At 45.1% G+C, this 27229-nt stretch overlaps 1 protein-coding gene across 3 annotated transcripts in view; it reads right to left on the minus strand.

Annotated features, from left to right (window-relative positions):
- Positions 1–932: 932 nt before the first annotated feature.
- Slc23a2 (solute carrier family 23 member 2) overlaps positions 933–27229 on the minus strand; it is a 90013-nt gene continuing 63716 nt past the window's right edge. For 2 of the 3 annotated variants that reach the window (XM_021192548.1, XM_029536182.1), the window contains exons 6-16: positions 21955–22043; positions 20967–21031; positions 19463–19644; positions 15855–15975; positions 15243–15399; positions 10972–11119; positions 9642–9747; positions 6580–6709; positions 5119–5256; positions 2788–2883; positions 933–1256 (exon numbers count right to left, since the gene is read on the minus strand). In XM_021192548.1, the coding sequence (XP_021048207.1) occupies positions 1024–1256; positions 2788–2883; positions 5119–5256; positions 6580–6709; positions 9642–9747; positions 10972–11119; positions 15243–15399; positions 15855–15975; positions 19463–19644; positions 20967–21031; positions 21955–22043 (1465 nt within the window). In that variant the 3' untranslated portion in view covers positions 933–1023. Of the gene's footprint in view, positions 1257–2787; positions 2884–5118; positions 5257–6579; positions 6710–9641; positions 9748–10971; positions 11120–15242; positions 15400–15854; positions 15976–19208; positions 19645–20966; positions 21032–21954; positions 22044–27229 lie in introns of those variants that run through there. The other variant, XM_029536183.1, reaches the window with a different exon arrangement.

Raw genomic sequence — 27229 nt, forward strand, 5'->3', positions numbered from 1 at the left:
ACACTTTCATGGTATAGAGCAGTACAAAACACAGCCACAACAATTGCCACTGGCTTTCAACAGCCGACACGAGAGGCTTCCCTGATGGCACCCACGGCTTTTGCAGATGCTGGTTCTTTTCTGGATGGAGTAAAGAGTAAGGACAAGGAAAAGGATGCAAGGTTGGAAGTTCACACGGAAAACACTGATTTCAAAACTCCGCTATAGTCAATAACATTAAATAGGAATAAAACACACGCAAGTACAGGACAGCAGAGCCAAGACATCCATAGACTTATCTGTGGGCACTCTATACCCATCACACCAGCCAGCAGTGAAAATGCCAAATAGGGTGTCTCAGCCGGTAAAATAGACTAGTAAGAAAGAAGGTGCGCTGGCCTGGATGGGTCCAGGGTGACAAGGAGGGAGTGAGTCAGGACCTTTCCATTCCCTGTCAGTCTCCTATATAGCCTCACCCAGTCAGTGGCGGCTATACAGGACCTTCTGCACACTCACATATGGTCACAAGGCAGACATGTCACTATTCTCAGTCAGATCTAGGCTCCTGGGGTATCAGGGATAACAGAATCCCAACAAAGTGAGGACACCAGGGGCCCCCTGGCCAGAGGAGGTCTCCACAGGGTTCAGGCTCAGGTCACATGAGAAGAATGGGACATAGTGTTTAAGAAGCAGAACCCCCTGGACCTCGAAGCAGCTTGTAGGAAAGAGAGCACTGGAAGGCAAAGGGGACTGGAAGCAGAAGCACTAGGGATTCCAAACGCCCACTCCAATGGCAGGGCTGTGATTTCAAGTTCAGTGACCATGGCCAGCAATGGACACAGAAAGGGTAAGGGACCAATAAGGACACAAGCGAGACACCATATTGGACACAATCACCACCCACAACAGAAGAGTGACGTGCAACCTGTCTTAGCTCTGAGGAGCAGGATGCCATGTAGATATACAAACATATATCTTCTTGTTATTCTCAAGGAACTACAGACACATGCCTCACTGTGGCCAGGCCACAGGGCACAGCAAAGGCTATACTGTGGCCTGGGAATCTTTGTCTGAACCCCGGCTGTTCTCACTCTTCCCAAAGCCTTTCCATGTGTAGCCGGCAAAGGTGGGGCTGATAGGCAGGTAGCTGAAGCATCGGTACTTTTTAATAATGTTCATGCCAAATGGCAGATTGTAGGACTCCATGCCGTCCAGAGACTTGCTTCCTTTGCTCACGCCCTTCTTCCATTTCTTGATTCCTCTTTCCTCTGGGGTACCTGCTCCGCACACACAGAAACACAAAACAAATACTTATTATCTTAGCAATGAGGCTTGTTAGACAGACAGACATGCACACGCATGCGCGCACGCGCACACACACACACACACACACACACACACACACACACACACACACACNCACACACACACACACACACACACACACACACACACACACACACACACGCACACACACACACGCACACACCCCCCTCCATTCTAGAGACCAAACCTGCCCGATGACAACAACAGAAAACCCGAGGAGCGGAAGATACTTAGCTGTTCAAGTGCTAAAATAAAAAGTTGGGGACGGCTATTCCTCTTTATCCCCATTTTCCAGTCAAGTGACTTCGTGTCTTCCCTGTCCTTTTACAGGACTCAGTTTTCACTGCTTTCCTGGTTATCACTGATCCAGCCTCCTAGCTGGCTGGCTAGTCACCTCACCATGCCTTCTTCACAATCTATCATGAAATGGCTCTCTAAAATGACAATGTAAACCACACATTGTCTTCAAAGAGCCACTGGACTTACTTAGGCTTTTAGTGTTTTGTTCCAGTTTGATATGGGGGATGGGAAGTGTACTTACTGGTTTGTTCTTGGATTTGAAGGTTTTAAGATTGTCCCTTAAAACAACCCACTGGAGGGATGGCTCAGTGATTAAGAGCACTGACTGGGGCTGGTGAGATGGCTCAGTGGGTAAGAGCACCTGACTGCTCTTCCGAAGTTCTGGAGTTCAAATCCCAGCAACCACATGGTGGCTCATAACTATCCTTAACAAGATCTGACGCTACAGTGTACTTACATATAATAAATAAATAAATCTTTAAGAGCACTGACTGCTCTTCCAGAAGTCCTGAGTTTAATTCCCAGCAACCACATGGTGGCTCACAACCATCTGTAATGAGATTCGACGCCCTCTTCTGGTGTGTCTGAAGACAGCAACAGTGTACTCACATATATAAAATAAATAAATAATTCTTTAAAAAAAAACAAAGCAAAACAAACAAACGAACAAACAAAAAACCAATCCAACATTAAAATGTCTCATGTACAAGACTTCGGAGGAGCTAATGGGAGACACTGACAGATGGACTGTGTCATCTGTCCTTAAAGGCAGCATCTAACAATAGCACAGCAGCCATCTCTAAGAGATTTACAGCAGCCCAGGACTATGCAAATGCAGAGCAGCAGGCTCAGCCTGATGTGCTGTCTTGTGGTAGTCATTTGGATGGAGTGCCACCTCAACCACTTCAGAAAACAGCATTTAGCAGTGACAGCTTTGAACTGATTTATTCCTATTCCCACTCCCAAGACAGGGTCTCACTATATTACCCAGGTTGGCCTCCTGGGCTGAAGGATCCTCCTACCAGCTGGCACTCACAGGCAAGGGTCACTGAGCACTATTTGTGGTTCTTGTTTCTCTATGGCAAAGGCAGGTGAGAAAGCTCAAGACCCGGGCTACATTGAGGCCTTGTTCTTCCTCCAGAACTGCTTGTGCATCTAACAAGCCTAACATACAGCACATACCTGGGATGGTATTGTCCAAAATAAAAGCCACACAGCCTCCTACGAACATAGCAGTGGTGAGAAGAACATTTAGTACTTGATCAATTCCTGTTATACCTGGACACAGAACAGAATCACCATTAAGTTAGGAGGAGGAGGCAGCAGACTGGACATCTCTGGAACTCTCAGTTGTACACGTGTACATACTCTTGCCAGTAACATTTAAAGCTACTACAACTTGTGGCAAGAACCCTGTGGTATTAACAATGGTGCACAGCAGATGAACCACGTAAAGTGACTGTAACACTGTAATAGACTGTGGAGGTACCGAGGTGTGCTCTATGAACTTACAAAAGATTCAGTACTAAAAATGGCTTAGTAGATGGCTCCCCAGTTAAAGGCACTGGCTGTTCTTCCCAGCACCACGTGGTGGCTCACAACCAAGTGCAGCTTCAGTTCCCAGGGATCCAATGTCTCCTCACCTCCATGGATACCGCACACATAGGGTGCAGACATACACACAGGGAAAACCACACATATTTATAAAATAAAATTAAATCTTTTTAATAAACGGCTATTCTAATGCTGCAAAAATTACAAGGCGAATAATAAAACTATAACAATATTTACGAGGAGGTCTGGCAGAGCCTATATATAGCTCAGGCTGGCCAGGAACTCATGACATTGCTGGGGCTGCTATCAAACTCATGGCAATCTTCCTGTGTCAGCCTCCTGGGTGCTAGGATTACAAAAGAGCCACCAGGCCTTGCTGTTCATGCCACTTTAAAAATGCATGTCTTTTTTTTTTTTTTTTTTTTTTTTTTTAATCGCTGTTATTTGTTTTTTTGAGATAGGGTCTTTCTATTGAGCCCTGACCATCCTTAAATTCACTATGTAAGCAGGCTGGCCTCAAATGTAGATTACCTGCCTAGTCATTTTGAGCCAGGTATGGTAGGTAGTACATGCCTGTGGCCACAGCACTTGGGAGAAGGAGGAAATGATTAAAGGTTCAAGGTCAGCCTTGCCTATTAAGTGTGTTCAGTGCCAATTTGGACTACATATGAGAGCCTATGTAGGTAAAATATTTGAACAAATGGTCCTGCATTACTCAATTGTAAAATACATCAGTAGTAACAAATATTTCTTAAAAAGGTTCCTCCTGTGTCCATGCTGCATGACAGCAGGGTTATAAAGAGTAGGACCTGAATAGGCACTCTCTCTTTAGCGACTTGTTTCTTGTGTGGATGTGTGTCTGCTTGCACGGGCCTCTACAAGACTACTGAGAGCTCACAGGGCGCAGGGCTGGAAGCAGACTTGAGTTGCCAGTAGAAACACTTGACGGTCTTGTGGAAGACCCAGGTTCAATTCCAAGAACACACATAGCTCACAACCGTCTTTAACTCCAGTCCCAGGGGATCCAAAGCCCCATGTGACCTTCTCAGGCACAAGGCACACATGTGGTGCATATACATACATGTAGGCAAAACACTCATGCTCATAAATTAAATGTAAAAAAAATATTTTAAAAAGCTCATAACCACTGAGCCATCTTTCTAGGCCCTAAATAGGTATTCTTGAATTGAAAACAAAAAAACTTATCAGAGCCTGCGAAGTTGAGTTTTAAGGAATTATACAATTTAATTCAGCATGCGTCTGAGAAATCAAAAGTTTTACAGAGCCAAAGGAGAGGTACCCATTTAAACAACAAGTCCCTGTGGGCCAGTGAGATGACGATTCATTGGGTAAGTGTGCCTACTGTTCTTGTAGAGGCAGGTTTGGTTTCTAACACCTACATGGTGCCTCTCATGCTTCTGTTTCTCTGATTCCAGGGAGAGCTGATGCCCTCTTCTGGCACTACATGCAGCTGATGAACATGTACACAAATGCAAGGAAAATGTTCACACATGTAAGATAAAGCAGAAAAAGTGAAAAAAAAAAAAAAGAAAAGAAAAGAAAAGAAAAGAAAAGAAAAGAAAAGAAAAGAAAAGAAAAGAAAAGAAAAGAAAAGAAAAGATAGTGTTCCTGGAGAGCCAGGGCTAGAGAGAAGCCCCATCTTGAAAAACCAACCAACTAAGTGAACAAACAAAACCAAAACAAAACAGTGAGACCTTAGCCACCAATTCGAAGGCACCCCGTAGAATGTATGGAGGCATATGCTAATATCTATGGGATGTTCTGATGGTTTCCAGAGAAATAATAATCAGAGTATAATTCAGAAGGAGGGCAGAGAAAAAGCATTCAGCAATACACACCCTGAGGTTCCAAGGTCCCTACCCATTACAAGAGCTATTTGTGACTCTACGGTTGAAATCCCAACTGCCCTTCAGGAGATTTAAGACCTCTTTCTCTTACCTGTAACCAGAGGGTTTTGTCTGAGGTAACTTGGAAGAACAAGACCGAAGAAGATGGAGAATCCAAGCACAAATAGGTTCCGGGAAGAGTTCAAGTCAATGAACTGCAGGTTAGAGAGGCCGACAGCTGTGATCATTCCTGGAGAGAAGCATCAGAACACAGTTCTACTGAGTTCATCTACGGCACACTGACAGGCTACCCTGGAGGCTGAGAATAGATTCCCATGTGTCCTTTCTCTGTCCCTCAGAAATCAGCCTGGAGACCAGCACAGTAGCAGAAAGAGAGGGTAGGCAGACTATGACCACCCATCTCTGACCTGAATCATCACATCACACACAAGCATCACACTACGTTTTCTTTACATCAAGTAGACAGACAAGGGTTCAGCTTAGTTTTTTTTTAAATTTTATGTATGGAAGTATGGTGCTCACATTTATGTCTGTGCACCAAGTGTGTGCCTGGTGCTCACAGAGGCCAGAAGTAAATGTCAGATGCTCTGTAACGAGTTGTGAGTCACCATGTGGGGGCTGGGAATTGAAGCCAGGCTCCTTCAGGGCAGCCCATGCTCTAAGTGCTGAGCCATCTCTTGCTTTCTCTAAGCATTTTGATTAAACCCTCATTAGAAATCTGGTGCATGTCCACAATGACTGTATCTGAAAGGTGCAGATCAAATCCAAAGTCCCACTGTGAAAATGTCAGTTGAAAGGGGTTCATTTATTGGGACAATATATCTGAGTTAAGTTAAATAGAAATTCTAAATTTAAAAGATTAGATTTTTATCTTAATTTTCATATAATTTTCTTAGTGACTGCTTCTATTTTTAACATATCTTTAGCTTGGACACTGATGCAAATCTTTATGTTTTGAAGCACCATCTTTTACAATTTAAAGTGGAAACCATTAGATTGATTGTTAGATTTCCATTAAGAATTAGCTACTGGCTGGGCATGGTGGGGCACACCTTACACTCGGGAGTCACCTCTGCACTCCGGAGGCAGAGGCAGGCGAATTTCTGAGTTCGAGGCCAGCCTGGTCTACAGAGTGAGTTCCAGGACAGCCAGGGAGAAACAGACAGAGAAACCCTGTCTTGGAAAAAACAAAAAAACAAACAAACAAACAAACAAAAGAATTAGTTACTGTGTGGAAGGTGACTTACACCTTTTATGCTGAGTGCGTTTGGTGAAGCTAGAACAGTGCTTTCATTCTGCATTTGTGTAGCACAGTGCTCAGTGCAAAGTTAAGTGTTCTCAGACAAGTGTGTTTTGCATGTGTTTTTATGGTCCAGATTTTGAGTGCTGAGTTTCTATTGCACAAAACTTCTACTGGGTCTGAAGACTGAAGCCTGTGTAGAAAAAAGTCTGTGTGCGAAGAGCAACAGTAAACATTTGATTTTTAAAGAGTCTGCCAACATGAAGAACAGCACGTGATGGTAAACCTGTTACCAAGGAAGTGGGCTCTTACCAAAGAGTGTGCAGAAGAGGGCTCCGAGCACAGGGTCTGGGAGGGAGGCGAAGAGGGCGCTGAACTTGCCAACCATGCCCAAGCCCAGCATGAGAGCTGCACCATACTGGATCACCCGGCGGCTGCCAACCTGTGGACATACCAGTTGCAGACACAGGTTTACCCGCCATTCTTCAACGCAGTCTCCCAGGGCCCAGCAAAAAATATGGCAGTGTCTAGGACAGGATCTAGGCTGCTTTAACCTTTCTGTTAACAGGGACTATAGAGACAACAGAAGACACCCCCCGCCCCGTCCTTTCCACCTGGTGCTCCTCCACCTCAGTTCACTGATTCAGCTGTGAACAAGTGACCCCAGGGGTCAGGAGTTAGAGATTTAAGATTTATGTATTCCTTGGATGTAGTGCTTTTGCCAAGTGTGGGCTTTCAGGGCCACTGGTTGAAATGACCTCCTGGGCTGGAATCATGGATGCAACAGTTATACACACTGTTCCAGCTTCTTTCCCACTTTTTTTCATATGACTTTTCACCCAAAACAGTTCACCAGAAGTCTTTGTGACTCTGCCTCCCAGAGTCATGTATATAGCACCCTTCCATTCATGGAAGCACCTCCTCTCATGCTGTCTGACCACAAAAGGTGGTATGGTGAAGGGACCTAAAACTGCAAACGGAGCCTGGCTGCTGGTTTGCTTGTCCACTGCTCCTTTGAAAGTATCTGTAACACAGCTGGTACTTGGAACATGCCAGAAAGCCATGCTAAACTGGTATCAAGTGATACATTCTAACATCTTGCAAGCTACTTTTACAGATCAAGGCAGGGAGACCAAAGAGGTGACCTGCTGTGACCATGATGAGAAAAAGTGATGGGGCCAGGGCAGCCCTCCTGCTTGTGTTCTGTTGTCCTCTCTGTGGGGCACATGGCCCACACTTAAGAAGGTAGTTCATCTCTGATGAGAAGGTTAATTCCAAGTCAAGGAACGAAGTAACTGGATAAAAGCTGGAACAGCAGAGCTGCCATAAAATGCAGGCAGATCGGTGGGCCACACACCAGTCTCTGTTCAAACCAAGTCTGGTTCAATGGCCCAGCCCTGCCGGTCCAGGAGATTGCTACAGTGTTTTCTGAATGTGCTGTTGTCTACTAGCACATGACTGAGCCAGTCACCGTGACTGGGTAAGGGAAATCTTAACACTAACTTACTTAAGTGAACACCGCTACATGCAGCTACCGGCCATCATGTTAGACAGCGTGGATCTAGACCTGGAACTACAGGACGTAGAAGCTGTACCTTACTCATAAAGGTTGTTTGTCCCATGCCATTTAGCAGGATGAGAGGTCTAATATAGTGCAGAGCTCATACCCGCTTACCCCAAGCAGGGAGCCTTCCTAGCTGGCCACAGAGCTAGGGTCACATAGATATTTCTGCTCCAAGCCCCACCTCCCTGCTCTAAGGCAGATGGAGACTAGGGACTTTACTGTGAACGTCTTGAATGGATACAGCTTCTGACTGGAGAAATAAGGGATTCGAGCAATATAAATGATGGGCTGAAGAGCTAGCTCAGTGGTTAAGAGCGCATCCTGTTCTTCCAGCACCCATGCTTAAAGACTCACAACTGCCTAGAGCTTGGCACCAAGCGGCGCTGAGGCTACCTTCTGACCTCCTGGGAACTGCACTCATGGATTCATTTCCTCTGCACAACAAAGTAAGTGCTGCTGGGTGCCACTTCATTCAAGGATCAGTCACCCCCTGAGCCACCACAGTCATGTTGTCAAGGGTATTTGTTTCCTTTCAGTGACCTTAGCTGTTCTGTGGCATCTATAATGCTTGTTAAACAAGAGGCCATCTCAGCAATTTTACAACCTGCCTATTTATAACTACTTATCTGCCCATAGGCTTATGAGAAAACAGAGGCTCAGGGATGGCTGGTTAACCACACTGTGCCCATCCCACCATACCTTCAGCTCCCCAGGCTCCACATCTGCTGCCTTTTTTGTAGGCAGCACTTGGCACTCCAGCAATGGCACTGAAGGAAGTATCCATAAAGTCTCCCTCCCTCTGTGCCATGTACTGGGAGCAATGGGCAGCAGATGGTGCCATCAGCACACGTGAAGTTGAGCTTACATCAGCCCTGCCTCTTATGGGAAGATCAACAAACAAGTCAGGTGTGCTTCCTGCATCCGGATGCTGCTCCCTCTCACCCGGATTTGTAATCAAGATGAACCAAACAGTACTGGGTTTCTTTTTATCTGGTTATAGAATCCTGCATAGAGCTAGAGGTCAAACAGGTCTAGAAGGCTTCCGGATTGGCTTCCCAGGTAAGGAGACGTATGACTCATGCAACCCATAAAGAAAGGGGAACCCATCTTAACAGTCTTTAGTTACACAACATCCAATGGCTGCTGGGCCAACCAGTACTCCTCAACATCCTGGCAAGCAGCACTATTTGGCTGAAGGCAACTGGGACATAAAGTTTAATTGTGCATAATAAAGCCGACAGGTATAGAGCAGACTCCTTCTTACAGAAGTGGGGCTGGGGGTGGGACAGCTGTAGGTTTACATGTCAGTGACTAGGGTCTGGTAGAGGGCTTGTAGGGTCAGGTCAGTTTAGGAGTCAAGTCTGGGATCTGCTTCACCGTGATGCCGCAGATTTCACTGAAAAGGGATTCTGTCCCAGAAGTCAGAGACGTTATTTAATGTGACAGATGGTTTTCTGTAGTAACAGGCATCTCTCATTCAACATGCTCTGTTGAATTCTGGTGTCTTCCCTCATTCAGATGTAAACTCCAAATTTCTTTTTTAACATGCACCACCCACCCAAGCACCTAGAACAGAGGCCTGACACAGACAGATGCTTAATCAATGTCTGAGACTGCAGGACGCCACAGCTATACCCAGATGCCTGCTACCCCGATGGCCCAATGAGGAGAGGTCTCCTAGCTGGCACTCCAAACTCATCCAAGGGGAAAAAGAGATGGGGAAGGAAGATAATCACAAGGGAAGGGTCAGGTCAGACCCATCATTGAAATAAACAGATGCTCAGCCATTTAATTAGGAAAACATTTATACCTTTGTAATTCCCAAAACTCCAATATTGGGACTGGAAGAGGTAGAGCCATTCCCGGTACCAAATATGCCATCAAGAACACAGGAAAGACCCTCCACGAAAATACCCCTAAAAGTAGAAAAGTAAAAAAGATGAAGAGGGGAGGGAGAAAGAGAAACCGTCATTCCTGGGGAAACACTGCGACCAGCTCTTAATGTTTGAAACATACAAGAATTATGCCCCCTTGGGAGGGGCGGGGTGCTAAACAGTAGCAGTTGCAGGATCTCAGGTCCCTTCCCTGATGGGCTGAGAACAACTTCCCATATGTTCAGCAGCTCTAAGAAGGCTAGCTCCACACTGCCCATTAGACACAAATACTTTATTCAAACGAAATCAAAGGAATCTAAAAGACGCATCGGCCGTGCTTTGAAGTGAGATGCATCAGTTTGATTCTTTGCTTTTAAGACAGTTTCATTAGGAAAAAGTGCTTTTAACTACTGATTTTTTTTATATATATAATTTAAAATGAGCAGTCTCCTCACATGTAACAATTCTATCTGAGAGAACTGTGACAAGCCTTCAGAGCCCCTGCCCACACTGGGTACAAGTCATGCTGGCTTTGTTGGAGGGGCAACGACAGGGAGGGGTGCCTTGTGTTCCTTTCTCGTACCTTCCTTATGGTCAATTCCCCAATCATTTCCAGAAGCTAAAAAAGTTCGAACCCCACAGCTCATCGGACTCTTAATCTTCAGAGTTTTCACCTCTCCCTGTCCTTGTCTGTTTCTGTGAATCATGATTGTGAACAGATCACCCTGAAGGGCAACTGAAATATATCCACTGACACACCTACAGCAGTTACTGTCTGAGGCAAGAAAAATGTACTGCCATCTGCCTGACTATGGAGGCCAGGACTGAAAAACAGTTTCCTCAACTCAGAAATAACTCTACAGAGTTATAACCATGAAGATGTTGTTCTACTACAATCAACCTAAAATTTGAGTTCTTGGGAAGAGGCAGGGTGAGGTGAGCATTTGGGAAAACAAGACAACAGAAATCATAGTAGACAATGTGTCTACTTTCAAAGCCAAGCAAAGAATGGCAACATGTATGCCTGTTTTGCTGAGCTTCATGTGTAAGTGGCTTCAAACTCATGAGCGATGTATCCACCTCTCCTTTCAGCTGGAAAGACTGGGAGGAAGGGAGGCAGGATGCTGCTCTGTGCCACCATGAGACAAGTAGGGTGCTGAGATCAGTGACTTGGCCAGAGACAAACAGCCATCCTGGTTTGGCCATCACCCAGAGCTCTGGGCTTCTTCCCCAAGACTAGATGAGCAGGTCTTTCTTGGACCATACCTGTTTATTGCATGGATAGGTGGTGGCGGGGCACAGGAAAGCCTGGCGCAGGCATAGTAGTCGCCGATGGACTCGATGATACTGGCGACGACAGCACTGAGCATGCCGATGACGCCAGCTGCAGAGACGGTGGGCATCCCCCACTGAACTGAGGAGGGAAGACAGCCATGAGAGACATGTCCACTTACCTCAGGGGCAGGCAAAGGTTAGAAGGATCTCAGGGAACTCTGCAATAGCTCTGCAGGATTTTGAAGCTCTTAGAAACTCGCTACTTTTAAATCTTAAATCGTTAAGACACTAGATGTGTGGGAAGGTTACTGCGTTGGGGCCTTGGATGAGAGTTGACCACCTCATCTTAAGAAAGCCATCACGTGGCTAGAAGAGGTGGGAAGTTCTCTCCCTCACAGTTCTACTAACGTGTAGTTCAACACTGCCTGCTATGGTGGAACAGAAATTTGTTTTGCTTTTGTTTTTTGAAATAGAGTTCCTGGATATTCTGGTGTGTGTGTGTGTGTGTGTTTAGGCAAGCCCCTTCCCTCAGGTTCCAGGGTATGGGGATTATAGGGCTAGGATAACATTCCTGGCTTAGAATAGAAATTTGTCCCGGGGGTTTATAGTACAGTGGTAGGAATCAGGGAACAAGGAACTGGCACCAGCTACTCTAATCCGACAGTCAAGTGTGCCACGACTCTACCACCTCGTTACTGGCAGGCTTGTTTGTTGTCAGAGTATATAAATAAACATCAAATAATGTTAGGAAAAGTTAACTCATTGTTCTTTAGTGACTATATCTATCTTTTATTGCCAATATGAATAGACTCCTGATAAACTCACTTGCCCCACTTCTTAGAACTATTAGGAATGATAACCCAGATGTCACAAAGTATGGAACTATGAAACATGACTCTGGGGCAGGAGTCAACCCTGTAGCTCTGGGGGCTCTGAGATGACCAGGAACAGTTAAGACGGGAAAGATGACATTCAGAGTGAAATGCACAGACCAGGGCTGGAGCCTGGAGCAGGAGAGCTCCTGCCGGTCTGCACATTCTCTCAGGATTGGTTCAAGGGCCTTATATGTCAAGTTACATTTGGAGTTCTGAAATAAGCTTTGGCTGTTACAATGTTAACACTGGTTTCCCTTTAGTATCCTGATTTTGAGGAAAGACTCCTATTATATTTGACCATTTTCAGTTGAACACATTCCTAACTAAAAAATAGAAAATGTTCTAAAATCTGGTGGTTTAAAAAAAAAAAAAAAAAAAAAGGAACATGACATCACAAGTGGAAAATTCCAAATCTATTCTTCTGTGCTAGATTACAGTCAAAATGCAGGTACATGGGGGGCTGACTCATAGGTTAAGAGCACTGGATTTTAAGAGGACCTGGGTTTGATTCCAATCACCCAGATGGCAGCTCACAACCGTTTATAACTCCAGCTCCAGAAGATACAACACCCACTTTTGGCCTCCATGAGCACCAGGAAAGAAAATAATGCACAGATACACTTGCAGGCAAAGCATCCATATACATTAAAAATAAAATAAATGCAGCTGTACTAAAAAAAGCCTGTGTATAATAACCTTCAGGTTGAGTGTCATTGGGCAAAATGTATACGACCTTCATGCTTAGTCCTACCCTCAGTATTCTGGGGATACAGATATAGACTCCCAATCCAAAACTATCTAATTCTTTTTTTAAAAAAAAAAGATTTATTTATTTATTATATGTAAGTACACTGTAGCTGTCTTCAGACACTCCAGAAGAGAGCATGAGATCTCATTACAGATGGTTGTGAGCTACCATGTGGTTGCTGGGATTTGAGCTTACGACCTTCAGAAGAGCAGTCGGTGCTCTTAACCACTGCCATCTCTCCAGCCCCAAAACTATCTAATTCTATGACATCTAGGGTCCCAGTCAGTTTGGAAAAAGAGGATTTTTCATGAAGTACGCTTTAAATTCCTTTTATTTGAGGTCTTTAAGTCTGATTTCTAAAAATCTTTTATATTAACATTTAAGTTTGAAATATTTTTAAGTTTCTCCAGACTTACTTTTATTTTTTGGTTTGAGTGCACCTGAATGGATGATGGTGCACCTTGTATGTGCAGTGCCCCTAAGTGGGCATCAGCTCCCCACTGGAGCTGGAGTTACAGGTGGTGTGTGAGCCATCAAGTGGCTGCTGGGAGTAGAAGCCAAGGCCTCTGGAAGAACTCTTAACCACTGAGCCATCTCTCTAGCCCGTTGCCTGTCTTCATTCTGCATATGTGCACTCACATCCCATTTTGATCCTCTGCCTTACAGCTTATCAGGCTCCAGCCCTGGTCTGCACATTTCACTCTGAATGTCATCTTTCCTGTCTTAACTGTTCCTGGTCATCTCAGAGCGCCCAGAGCTACAGGGTTGACTCCTGCCCCAGAGTCATGTTTCATAGTTCCCCACTGTGTGACATCTGGGTTATCATTCCAAATAGTTCCAAGAAGTAGGGCAAGTGAGTTTATCAGGAGTCTATTCATACTGGCAATAAAAGATAGATATAGTTACTAAAGATCCTTCTAACTAGATCTTTGTTTACTACTAGTTTTGAGTTTGTCTGTGATCTCAAAATCATAATCCTTCTGCCTCAGCCTCCCAGAGCTGGTAATCTATAGGGACATGTGCCTGGCTTAAGTACAACTTGTTCATGGTGGTACAACAGATTCTCAACCTTGGCACTGCTGACATCTCGGACCAGAAGTATGTATATTAGCATTAATCTAGGCAGTCTTCCTATATTGAAGGCTGAGAGCATTGCTTGATATTTTAAGACTCTCTCTCTGATCCAAACTTCTGAGAAGTGCAGAGGGCTGAGGGTGGCTTTTTACTCAGAGCAACTGAGTAGAAGATAGCTAGATCTTGGCAGGCAGCTGAAGGCTCAGTCGCCCTCAGTGATGCCACACCTGGCTATTCAGTGGCACCATCGCATGTACAGGCCCCATGAGGACCCTGGAGAGTTCCTCTCAGGAAGCTCTTTCTCCACTCTGTCCTCGCATGGCGCCTTACCAAGTAACCTTTAGTCTCATTTTCTCTTGGATTATAGGGATGTTTATGAAGCAAGCACATTTTTTCTGGAAACAGGATAGCATATATAAATCCACATTGAGACGCCACGTGATGAGAATGTTATTTTAGAAGGCTAAGCCTGTTTAAAGCTTTTGTAAAGTATCAGAACAAAGAGAACTGCCAACATTACCACCATTCGGCATGCCTGGAGGAGTCCTCTCGACCCAACCTTAATATTCTTGGCTTTCCTTGCTCTTTAGGTTTCTCATTGTAAAATAGGAAAATAAAACGGCTCAATGGGGTAACTGGCTCAACCTGGTTAAGCTCATTCTCTAAGAAAACCCCAAAATGTGGGACCAGCATTACAGCCACTGTACTGTTTTGGTGAGTACGGTTCAGAGCTGGGATCTGGAGAACACTGCATGTCACTCAGGAGATCTGGGGAGCTGAGTTACCCAATACTGAGGCCTAAGCTCTAGCTTCCGGCTGCCATTAAGTATCAGTTTACCTATACATCTGTGACCAAAGTAAAACGGTTACATAAACTCTGCCAGGCAGGAGCGGCCTGCGAGCTAATCTCCAGGTCTTCTCATTTTCCCAGCTCTGGTACCAAGGAGCTTTGTGCTTGTCTTTCTCAGCAGTGGCCCTCAAATCCTTGCTGTGACAGTTCATATTTGTTAGGATTTCAGAGCCTAACAGGGTCTGAAGGTCAGTGACTGTGTGTGGATGACTGACCTCTGGGTAAAAGAACTTCCACTAATTCTCTAATGCACAGTGGCCGTTACCACCTTCCAGCTTTAGGGTTAAGGAGAAGGCTCAGTGGGTAATGCGCTTGCCATGTGCTTGCTCTGCAAAGCATGAGGACATGAGCTGAAATCCCCAGAACCCACATAGTACTGCATATCTGTCACTCCAGTGCTTCTCCAGACAGGAGGTAGGAAAGAAAGGGAGGACCTCTGTAGCTCACAGCACAGCCAGTCAGCTTGGTGTGCATGGTGGCCAACAACAAAAAGGCCCTATTCTCAACAAGGCAAAGGTGGGAGCCACATTTGAGACTGTCCTCTGACCTATATACATACCTGTCTCTACACACACACACACACACACACACACACACCCCACATAAATGATTAGAAAAAAATGTCTACGTAAAGAGCATTCCAAAAAGGCTTTTCACTATGTAGAATTCTTCGCCTGCTTCCCGCCCCTCTCAGTTGGGCCCTCCTGATACTTACATGGGTATGGAACCTTAAACCATGGGGCTACCAGAAGTACACCCTTCCTGGCATCTGTGCGTGCATAGTAGCCATAGTCAGTGCTGTTGGAAGGGAAGACATCAGTCACCGTGAAGATGAAGCAGAGCAGCCAGGACACGAGGATAGCCAGGATTATCTGGAGTGGTCAAGGGCAGAATCTTCGTTGGGTAAAATATCCCTTCCTACTGTGGAACCAGCCCCCCCAGCCCGCCATCATCAGTACTGTGTAGAACGGCCTCAGTGGAACTGCTCTGAGAGGGTTATGCAGGTAAACTCACTGGACCCTTCCAAAGTCTGGTCAGTAAGAGAAGAATGGGTAACGGGCCTGCAGAGACCATGTGGGTCACAGCCCAGAGCCATGGACAAGAGTCCTTCTGTGGCACTGCAAAATAATGTGATCTTATCTTGGAACCAGACCCTTACTCAGACGGCATCTAGCCCTCAAGGCAGTGCTGACTGGGATAGTAGGCCCTTCAGTGTCATCACTACAGATGTAGGAGGGTCTCCCTATAGCCTTCCTTTACCCAACGTCTTACGTGTAAACAAAGGCATGCTGTGGTAGAGGTGAGGGTGACATGATTGGCTACTCACAGGAAACATTTTGAAAAGTTGGAACTTGTATGCCGTCCATCCTTTCTTGGATTTGTAAATTGGGAGAGGAAATTTAACATTTCTGGCATATTGCGAGAAGAGTAACACTAGGAAAATTGTCCTGAGAAGAGAAAGAAAATTCATAAAATTAAAAGCTGTTGTAGCTAAAGTTTCCATTGATTCCATGTATTCAGTTCTTCACCTGCAGGCAATGCTGATCCTTCTCACTACAATTTGGAAAGGTTACATACCCATCTGGAGAAAAATGTCACAAGCAGCTGGCCTAGAGTTTCTTGATACTGACTAAAGTAAGAAAACCCAGAGAAGGGGAAAGCTCACTCCACGGCAGGAAATGATAGATACAACACTCCTCGGGAGTCTTTCACAACTAGCCGCCGGCCTGAAGCAGCTAAGAGACTGTTGTGCAGACCGAGAGGAGGGAAGTATGCACGCATGTGCGCATACACCAGTGGGAGAGAAGTATGCACACATGGCCCCCCACACCCCAAAGGGGGAGAAGGAAGGACATGATCCAAATGCCACCAGGGAACAGCTTCACATTTTAAAACGACTGGTGACTATTTTTCCCACTTTCCCTTATTTTTTGATTTTTTTCATATTGAATTCATTTTGGAAAAAAGAAAGGTGAAACTTCAATATTCAAGAAAAGTGCACAGGCTGGGTGGTGCTGTATGTCTTTAATCCCAGAACTTGGGAGGCAGAGGCAGGTACATCTCTATGGGTCTGAAGCCAACCTGGTCTACAGATTGAATTCCAGGACAGTCAGGGATGACAGAGAAACCCTGCCTTAAAAAAAAAATTTAAAAATTAAGTTAAAAAAGAGAGGAAAGTGCACAGCTTCCTAAGAGGCGCCTTTTGTGAGCATGCTCATTCCATAGGCACTAAGCCAGCCGTTCACTCAGACCTCCTTGACTGTAAGGTTTAGACCTGTAGCCTGGGGTTTAATTATTTCTTCTATACTTGTTGTAGAGGCAAGGCTGCCTGGGTTGACTACAAAACTTCCTCATCTTCCTGAACTTCCAGGAGCAGGATACCTGGACTGACCTGAAGGCCCAAGTTGCTGGCAAAAGGGAGGCCATTTCTCATCCTCCAGGGTGGGTCGATCGATCGTATCATCAGGGGTAGGAGGATGGATGTGCGTGAGCACCTAGCACTCTGTCTAACCCTTTCTGGAGTGACTTTTTTCACTTGCCGCCTAAGGTAAAGATGACAAGGAGAGTGTCCTCAGAGCTCAGCTTAGTAATCCCAACTGCTGAGAAAGGATTACCAGCTATGAAAACTGACTTCCTTGTCGCATGTCTAATGAGGTATAGTGCAAAGCCTGGCTGAGCACAGGTTGCCCGTGTGGTGGCGATTGAAGTCTGAAGTGGTAACCCATTGAAGTCTGAGAGCTTAGGTCAAGGTTAAGAGCACTCATAAGACCCAAGTCACTTCAGTTCCTCTGGGGCAGAGAAATTTACAAAAACAAAAAAACAAAACAGAAATTCTACCACCAAAACCAACATAGTATTTGAAACTGCTTATTTATTCAAGATGACACTATCTATAATGTCCCCAAGAGTCCCAATCCTACCTGTTATCTTTGTTTCGAACAACAGCCACCTGCACTGTAGTACTCTCTTTTCAAATACATTTAAGAGACTCACGGAGAGAGAGAGAGAAGACCTGATAAAAGTCGAGCTTGAGTCCACACTGGGATTCCAAAAGAGGGACAGAGGGAGGATCCTGGGAGACACTGAGGGCTAAGCCCTGCATCGGACTAGAAATGGTCAGAAAGGGGCAGGACAAGGAGAACTGGGATCAAAGAGGAGCAAAGCCCCAGGGAGGAACACAGATGCAGAATCTGTCCTGGGTGGCATGTGGCAGTGGGGAGCAAGAGAGTATAACAAACTGCGAGTATGGAGAAAGGCAGGAGAGGGACCTGGGGTGTGTCCCACCTAAAACTGTGGAGCAGCGCTGGGAGAGTTAGCTGCAGAGTTTATGGGGTGGCTATAAGTCCATGTGTTTCTCCCATAGGACACTGTGGATGTTATGGGGCTCCTAAAGGGATTCGCAGGGGACAGTATGAGGAGTCCATTTTCACCATTTCTATTTCTCTGGAAGAATTTCACTGTTTGAGGTCTAGATCTCTCTGGTCTACAGGGTCAGCCCTCACTGCATCTGTGCACACATACTCTGTTCCACTCAGCCTTGCCAGGCAGGTCTGTAAGGTTCTCAGCTCAGACAGATGACTTTTGGGTATTACTTCTATTTGTTTTCTCTGCTTTTATATTAATTTCCCCCACTTAGGACACGTGATTTACCCGAGAGAAAAGCTTACATGTACTTTCTCCAGGACACTCTAAGAACTACGTAGTTATTATCGTTGCTACTGTCACCTACTAAATCATTAGCAATTGCTCCAATTTCTTTGATGACTAGGAATTATTTATATAAATTTTTATGTGCTTTTAAACTCCTATGAGTTTTTCCCCTAATCTTTTTGTTACTAGTCTTAATTTTTAATGTTTTATAAACACATTGTTAGCTTTCTAGTACTAACTGAGTTAAATCCCTTAACAGTGTACACACACACACACACACACACACACACACACACACACACACATGTTGTATGGAGAGGGTTTGACCAACCTTCAGTGAAGTAAGAAAGGATGAAGAATTATGCGTGGGTATTTTTCCATGCCTGCACACCATTGAGGCAGGAGTGAGCATGAACTGAGTCTCTCTCAGTTAGGCTACATGGACTCTGAGAATCTTGACCTCTGTCTGACTAGCTGTATGACTCTGGCAAGACACATTGCCTCACTGTGCTTCTGTCTCTTCACTTGTTAAGCACACAGAACACTAGTCTCTACCTTCTATGTGACCATTAAACAAAACACAAAGGCGCAGTAAAAGAAATTAATAAATGCTCTTATTAAATATGAAATATTTCCCAAAACAAAACAAAAAATTGGAAATACTTTTAGTTTGTTTTAAATTTTTTATTAGTTGGTAAAATTTTGACAGAACCTCAGACGCATTCACCTATGATATAATCCTTACATCTACTCTACACATGTAAAAAAGAATGTGAATTCTCTCTTAGAAGATTGTTAAAGTCCTACATGTCTTCATTAATGTACACTACTGATCAACATCTCCAATGCATTTGGTTCTATTCAGAAGAAGGACCAACACTGCCCAAGCGGGCCCTGTGAGAGGCTGTGGCCTTCCACATCTCTCTGCTGTCAGCCTCAGCTAAACAATGTGTTGTACCAGCACAGCAAACTTGCATGAGGCTTCTTATGAGCTCAGAAGGCAGGAGCCAAGGACCACACCATGAACAAATCTGACAACTCTCCCATCTGCACACATCACTGCTGTCTGCCTTTGGAACCACATGAGCATTACCATGTCTCAAACTCTAAAACAGTCACTTAACTAGCCCTGGCCTGATGGGAATAAAATGTCAAGTGTCAGAACATTGTCTTAATAGATTTTTTCATTCTCAAGTTAGTGTGACTGTTTCAAGTACTCCACAGGCTGTCCCACATAGTGGTAAAAATTGTCCCCGACCCCTGGAGTTCTCTTAGAACACTTACAGCATGGCAATGCCCCAGTGCTTTCCGGCTCTCTCTCCTGCTGCCTGGAAACCAGAGAGGCCAATGAGGGCCACAGTGGGTGTGATGGTCAAGGGTCCAATATACCTCAGCAGAGCCCCAGGCAGGCCAAGGAGGCCAATGACCACTTCTATCAGTGAGGACATGATGATAGCCCCCTGGATCTGAAACAGAAAAGGGTAAAGTTTGAGAGTGATGTCAAACACTCAGAACATTACTTGCAATCACAACTGACATTTCTTCAAGGCAACAAGTCCTATCATACAGCAGCATGACAGCTGGGATACTTCCCAGGGCCCTGCAAGCAAGGTTTCCGTGGAGGTAACTGAGGATCAGCACACTAACATGACATTGCTGCTGAGGTAACTGAGGACCAGCACACTAACATGACATCNCTGCTGAGGTAACTGAGGACCAGCACACTAACATGACATCGCTGCTGAGGTAACTGAGGACCAGCACACTAACATGACATCACTGCTGAGGTAACGGAGGACCAGCATACTAATATGACATCGCTGCTGAGGTAACTGAGGACAAGCACACTAACATGATATTGCTGCTATAAGGTTAACTGCAGAAATGGGAACTAACGACAAATCTGCTGCTTTCTCCACTGCATGGTGAGATGGACAGATCTGTGAGCTCTCAGATGAGCATACTGTCAATCCAGCCCTGTGAGATATTTCAGTATAGACATCTTTAAAAGACCAAGCCCCTGAAAGACATTCAAAAGACAGAGTTACTGACAAAAATTTAAAAGAATGTCCTTGTCACATAAAGTGACATTTGTACTAAATCTAAAGATTTCATGGTTGACACAATGAATATATACGTATTCATCAGCTAGTTTTCTGTACCTGGGGAGAGCTTTAGTCAGCTCTGCTTAAATGCACGTTGGCCCCCAAAATTATCTTTAGTTCTTTCAATAAGCAGGTGTGACTAACAAGTTGCTTGTTTTGAAATGCCTGTGTTAGTAGAGCTCACCTCTGGGGTTGTCCATCATGCTGTTTCCAGAGACAACAGTTAATGACAGCTCATAACATGAAACATTAGTAAGACATGGGACCTAGCTGAAGTGACCCTGAGATGTGTGTCTGGGAACTCGGCCCTGGTCCCTTCTTGTGTTCCTCACTCTCTTCCTGGATGCCATGAGCTGAAACATGACCTCCCCACCACAACAGACAAAGCCTTGGACAGTGAACTTTCTCCATTCAAGCTGTCTTTAGCATTCCAACACAGCAACAGGACAGCTAACACCACACAGACACAAAGCAGCCAGACCTGCTCTTGTGTGCCAACAAGCCTCAGCCATCACACTGGACAACACAAGCAGGCAGGCCTGGGGACTGACAGGGGACATGAAGCTCAACAGACAGTAGAAATAGGCATTCCAGTAGCTGAAAACACAAGGCACTCAATAAAAGCAACTGCAGCTTGTTTGGTACAGTCAGCATGAGGGGTAGAAAGAAATGAGTGGCTTTACCTCTTGGATTCGGGGGTGCCAGATGTGTTCCAACAGCTCTGCCGTTCCATTGGCAACTGTAATCTCTTGAAAACAAAAAGGAAAGAGAATTTTCTTTGGAGTGACACTAATGTTTCATAGCACATATTTATTAACCATTAATTATTTCTTCATTGCATTAAGTATCAATTCCTAAGACTCAACCTGAGACAATAGGGCTTACTGGAGATGGACTCCCAGTACTAAGTAACCAAATGTACTGGTTGACAGAGCTCCTCAGTGTATCAAAGGCTGACTGAAGTGGGGCTACCAGCCAGTGCCAGGTTCACAGAAACCACTCTTTGCAAACAGCTACCTGAAATGCCCAAAAGCAAATGTCGGGCTGAGGTTTGAAAAATCTAGATAAAGTGGGGCCTTTTCCAGTTCCTAAACAAAATCCATGGTCACAAAGTAACCCCTAGGGGCAGGGAAGGCGAGGGGACCAGGAAAGCTTGGCTCCTAGAATGTCAAAATATAAACTGCTCTGAGAGTACAAGTCTGATTTTCTCATCTCCTTGAGTTTATCAGGCTCCATAAGGCTCTTTGCAATCATCACGAAGGGGAATGAAAGTCACTTGCAGAAAACCACAGTAGCCAGATCCTTAAAAAGCAAAGATGTTTCAGAGAAGGGATGCTGATGCAGCGAGAGAGTGACTATGGTAGGTATAAAATCCACTGAAAGAGAGAGGTAGGAAAACAGCACAAATATTTTCATCCTATCCCCATTTTATCGGCTTCTTTGGCAAACGAGGTCATTTCTGGCCCTGGCTCGCCCTGAGGTTAGGGATGAAGAGGAGATGTAAAGACAGAAACAGGCACGGTCCACAGACTGGAGCATTCTAAGCTGCTTACGGGATGGCATAGTCTATGCTCAATACAGGAAGGAATGCTGTTATTGGCAGGTGTCCAGGCCCCCTTTCCACCTGCTTTAAAGGACCCCAATGACATATGTGGAAATAACTGCAATTACCTGTGGTGTTACATTTCCATTTATCTAAAGACAGGATGGCTCGAGCAGGGGCCAAAAATGCAAAAGCACTGGCCTGAAACAGGGGTAACCTAAAAGAAACGAGACCAAAACCATGATCACGGCATCGGGAACTACCGAGGCGGTTCACTAGTTGACAGCTTAGCAGTCTTTTCCATAGACACGCAGCACATGAGTCCCACAGCCGCACCTGCAAAGAATCTCTGTGAAGATCGCTGACAGCACATGGCTGGAGCCACCAGTTTCTCCCATGCCCCCTGCTCCTGCTGCTCTGGCCTCAGTGCTAACACCCCAATACTGTTCCTGCTACTGTTTCCTCTCCCCCTGGAGGTGGGTCAGTGGGGATTTGGGCTTCCTGCTTTCCTGCTGACTGAGCTCATGGGATCCCTAATAAACAGCAGTGTAGTTCCCTCCTCCTCCTCCTCCTCCTCCTCCTCCTCCTGTTTCAAATTCTCATTCATTATTCCATTGCTTCATTTCAAGAGTTAAAGTCTGTCCTAGTTATAAGATAAATATTAAAATCATATTAATGATCTATATGTATCAAAAAAGTTATAAGTTACAATATGAGAGTATCTATAATAAATGTTCTCATTAATCATATAAAATACTTAAAATATTCTAATACATTTTAAAGGTTCAGAAACCTGGTAAACTCCCCATAAAATCTCCTGCCCACATTCTCAAACTGAATGCAACTAATCAAATCACAATGACTTTTTACTGGAAGCCGACTGTGTCGGCTAAGTTAACAGTTAGCATAAGAACTTAATCACTATTTTTCACAGTATTTGAAGGTAAAGTATAAATCATGCCCCTGCCGTCTGCAGGCTAAACACACATCCTTAGCTGCCCCAGACAGCCTTGTCAGTGGTCTGACTCTTGGGGTAGGGACTCAACAGCCTCCTGGTAAGTTCTGTGCCAGAGACAAAGAGTACGCGGAAATGGAAGTAGTCCTGCCAAAGAACAGCTGGCAGCTGGGCAATCCCAGAACCTGGTGTGCTCCTTTGTCAAAAACACCCTCCTGGCCATCTTAGCCACAGTGACCTCAGTAAGAGCAGGTAGGGTGCGGGCGACAAGATGGAGATGGGCCTCCTAAGTACAACCAGGGCACACCCTCCACTGTCATGTCGTTCTAATGACCAGGATGGAGGGGTCTGGAGCACAGAGCCACTAAATGTGTCGGTCCTCTTTAGTGCAAATGTACATCAAAGGGAAAATAGCTGTAGACTTATGGAAATTCCTCACACAAAATTTTAGGAATATATTGTAAGGATAAAGAGATATTACTGTGCCACTAAGAATGGATGTCATCTTAAACAGTCCAAATAACACCATTTTACCACAGGCTCAGACTTTAAGTAAGGCATCATAGGGTAACATAACATAAACATTGAATTGAATACATATACATGTATGTGTATACATATATGTATTCATATTTATATTCTTTGGGGGGTTGTCATTCAAACGTAGCCCTGGATGGCCTGAACTCACTACATAAAGCACAGCCTCAAACTCTGAGATCTGGTTGCCTCTGTCTGACTCCAGAGTGCTGGGGTTAAAGGTATGCACCAGGCCCACTGCACTTAAAAATCTTGATCATTGCACCCATTGGCTCTTCCTGGCAAGTGACAGAAGTCAAGGCTCATGCTGAGGTCCACTCTCTATTAAACCCTAATCTGAACCTAAGCTTGGCACCTGAGGTGAGCATATTATGTAAGAGTGAGGCTGCAGTGCTGACTGGGACAATGCTGCTCTGGGGTCTTGAGCAGGTGACAATGAAGTCTCCTAAGATAGGCTGTCAGATGCTCAGCTGGCCTCATTTCAAATCAGAAACATGACTTAAATTCCTGGGAAACGCTACAAGAGCACGTGAACAACTGACAGGAACACCACTAGGTCAGAAGGTGGAGTATTTCCCAGGGAGGCTGCAGCAGAAGTCCATCAATGTGCTGCTTGTCTGTGTCTACAGCACAGCTTCTGATTCTGGGGTGGTGATACCAATTCAGCAGCTTTAAAAAGTATTTTATTCTTGTTTATGTGTCTGCGTGTATGCATGCCATTAGAGGGCACAAGATCCCCTGGAGGTGGAGTTGCAAGTGGTTGGGGGCAGAAGCTGAACCTGGGTCCGATGTGAGAGCATCATGCACTCTGAACTGCTGAGCCAGCTTTTCCGCCCCAAATCTGCATTTCTGATCCATTACTTCAAGGTGCAGCTGAACCTCAAACCCCCTTAAGGCCCCAATCCCCTTGTGCTACATCAGTTTTCAAGCCTGTGGGCCTCAAGCCCTTTTGGGAGGGAGGTATGAATAACCCTTTCGAATATTTACATTACAATTCATAACAGTAGCAAAATTATAGTTACGAAGTAGCAATGAAATGTTATGGTTGGGGGTCACCACAACCCGAGGACCTGTATGAAAGGGTCGCGGAGGCCTTGGGAAGGCTGAGAAGCACTGCTCTAGATGAAAGGATAATGGTCTGTCATCTGATAACAAGGCAGCCCGCCTGACACAAGCACAACTAAAGGCAGAGAGAAAGCTTCCTGGGTCCTGAGGAGCTGCTGCTGTGGGAAGGAGTCAACAATCAGCCACCTAGGAGATAGGGGGAGGTGTGTGTGGGGAGGTGTGTAGGGGAGGTGTGTGTGGGGAGGTGTGTGGGGGGATGTGTGTGGGGAGGTGTGTGTGGGCAGGTGTGTGGGGAGGTGTGTGTGGGGAGGTGTGTAGGGGGATGTGTGTGTGGGGAGGTGTGTGTGGGGAGGTGTGTGGGGCTCTGCCACCTGTCAAGTACATCAAGTACGGTTCTCTTAAAACATTGAGAAGCACTGAGCCACATGCTGAGAGGCTATGAGGAACCCAGGCAAAGAGAAGAGGCGCAAAATAGGGGTCCATAGGACACAGATACCAAACCTCAGGGGACGTCCAAGAGAGGGACAAAGTGAAGGTGAAAAGGAACCAGTGACACCTGTAGGCAAAAAGGAAAATGCTCAGGGGATTAAGCTCCGAAAGGATCACTTTGAGGGAAATGGAGACTGGTGACTGGCACCTGGAAGCTATTCTCAGACTTGAACAGGCCGTGCCATAGCTCTAGGTGTGGTCCTTACCTGACCAACTTCCAAGTCCTTTGGTGTTGACTCTGGTGACAAGCTGGCAAGGGCCAGGCTATCCTTTAGCCTCTAATGGTTCCCCTCTATACTGGTCTGCTTGTCCTGTCCTGAAGCTACAACTGCCTGACAGAAAGGCACAGCTCCTTCACTTGCAATCTTATTCCCAGGACCAGCAGTAAAGAGCCTAAGGAGCTATTTACAAGCATGCTTGGAAAGTAATTTTGTTAGATTAAAGTTAAGAAGTTAGGCTTTCCTCACATGTGGATTTACAGTGCTGCCTGGGTAGGGCGTTGTTCAGGTTGAGAAGAGAGCAGAAAGGAAGTGTGCACGACAGATCTCAGGATTGTGGCGATCCCTATGGAAGGAGACCGGTCTCTGACAGTCCAAAGGCCCCATGTCCCACCGGACCATGGAGGTGCAGTGTATTTGCTCTGACAGAATTCCTCACTGAAGTGTAGCCTGTGCTTCCTCAGCACAGACGATGACCAAACCTAGTGCAAAATCTATCAATCACACATGAACACTGGCTTGAGTCTGGACTGCAGAAGAATGTAAAAATAGTATCCTTAAAGGCCTCAAACAGACTTGGTTTTAAGGAACCAAGCTTCATCACTGAATCAACCGCCAGGAATATGGACTGGACACCTTTGACGGAAAGCGAAGCAATGTGCCAAAGAGAACTTCTGTAAATTAGCAACGCTTTGGTGTTGTTTCCTCATTCATCACTCAGCTGTTGGGAATCAGATGACAGAGTGAAAATACTTGACTCAAACACTTGAGCAGCAATTAGAACTGTCTACATCTCCCAAGAAATCCAACAATAAAACAGTAATATAACCTAATATTCAAGCATCACTATATTTCTCTAATTGTTTCTCAAATATTTACAGTTCTCACACCCAGTACAATCAAAGCCTGTGTACCTCAAGTTCAGCATCCTGACAAGGAGACCTCTCAATACCTACTTGTCACACTGGAACTCACCCATCAGGATGTCCCACTAGGTGAAGGTGCTTATTTAAGGTGGGTGACTCACCTCATCATGTGACATGTTTTCTCACTAATAGCAAATAATCTGAAGTGATTACCACTAACTTTAAATTCTATAATGTTTAGATATTATGATCCTCTGGTAATCAATCATTCAATCAATCAATCAATAATATTTTGAACCACAATCTTGCTGTGTAGCCCAAGCTGTCCTCCTGGGTTTTATCTATGTTTATAATTGACATTCGCTGTAAGGAAGTTTCCCTGTTTCTCCACTGTATCTCTACCTTCTCTTCCTGAACATCACTGCAGGCACATGAATTTGAGTTTTATAACTTACTACTATGCATGTTCTTAAGAACTGAATTGCCCAAACCTGCCCAGAAGAGCCTGTTGGCTTCTGTTCCTTTGGAAGGGAGCTCCACGTGTCCTATTGTTCTTTGAACATAGCTTTCCAGTATGAGATGTTGCAGGTTCAACTTGTCCTCCCAGGCCCTACTCTAAGTCAGCCACTTGCTCAGAGAACACTAACTAGTCCATTAGCCTAAAGAATGGCAGTGAGGACCAGAGATCTGCACACTGAGTGGGCTCACTGTTTCTAGGCCCTATGTGTAGTAACCAGAATTGAGATGGGATGGTGGGGAGCGGGGAGGGGAGATCAGGAAGGGAATACTCCCAGGAGAACCAGCACCTCTCGGACATTTTTTACCATATCAGATCACCTTTTCCTTTGGATAATCTCCTTTGCAAACATTGTCTGTTAGCATAAAATGAAGCCAAATACAAGGCTGCATCACGTGGCACTGCTCTCTATCTTTTGACTGCAATGCTGGTTATGTGACTGTGTGCACAGGAAAACTCACCTGACCACACACCTTAGAGAAGGTGCATTTATTGCATGTTAATACAATTAGGTGTTAATACAATTACTCATGAGATAATGGGTATTTACTTATTTAGTCCATTTTTGAGACAGGGTCTCACTATGTAGCCTTACCTGACCTGCAAATCACCATGTAGACCGGGCTGGCTTCAAACTCACAGAGACTTATCTGCCTTAAAGGTATGTACACCACACCTAGCACAGGACTTTTTATCAGTACTTTGAGGAAGTTTATGGGTATGCTTGGTAAAGCACTGCTGCTGGGTAACAGTCTC

The sequence above is a fragment of the Mus pahari genome, chromosome 3 (genome assembly GCF_900095145.1).
Source record: "Mus pahari chromosome 3, PAHARI_EIJ_v1.1, whole genome shotgun sequence".
Classification (NCBI taxonomy): Eukaryota; Metazoa; Chordata; class Mammalia; order Rodentia; family Muridae; genus Mus; species Mus pahari.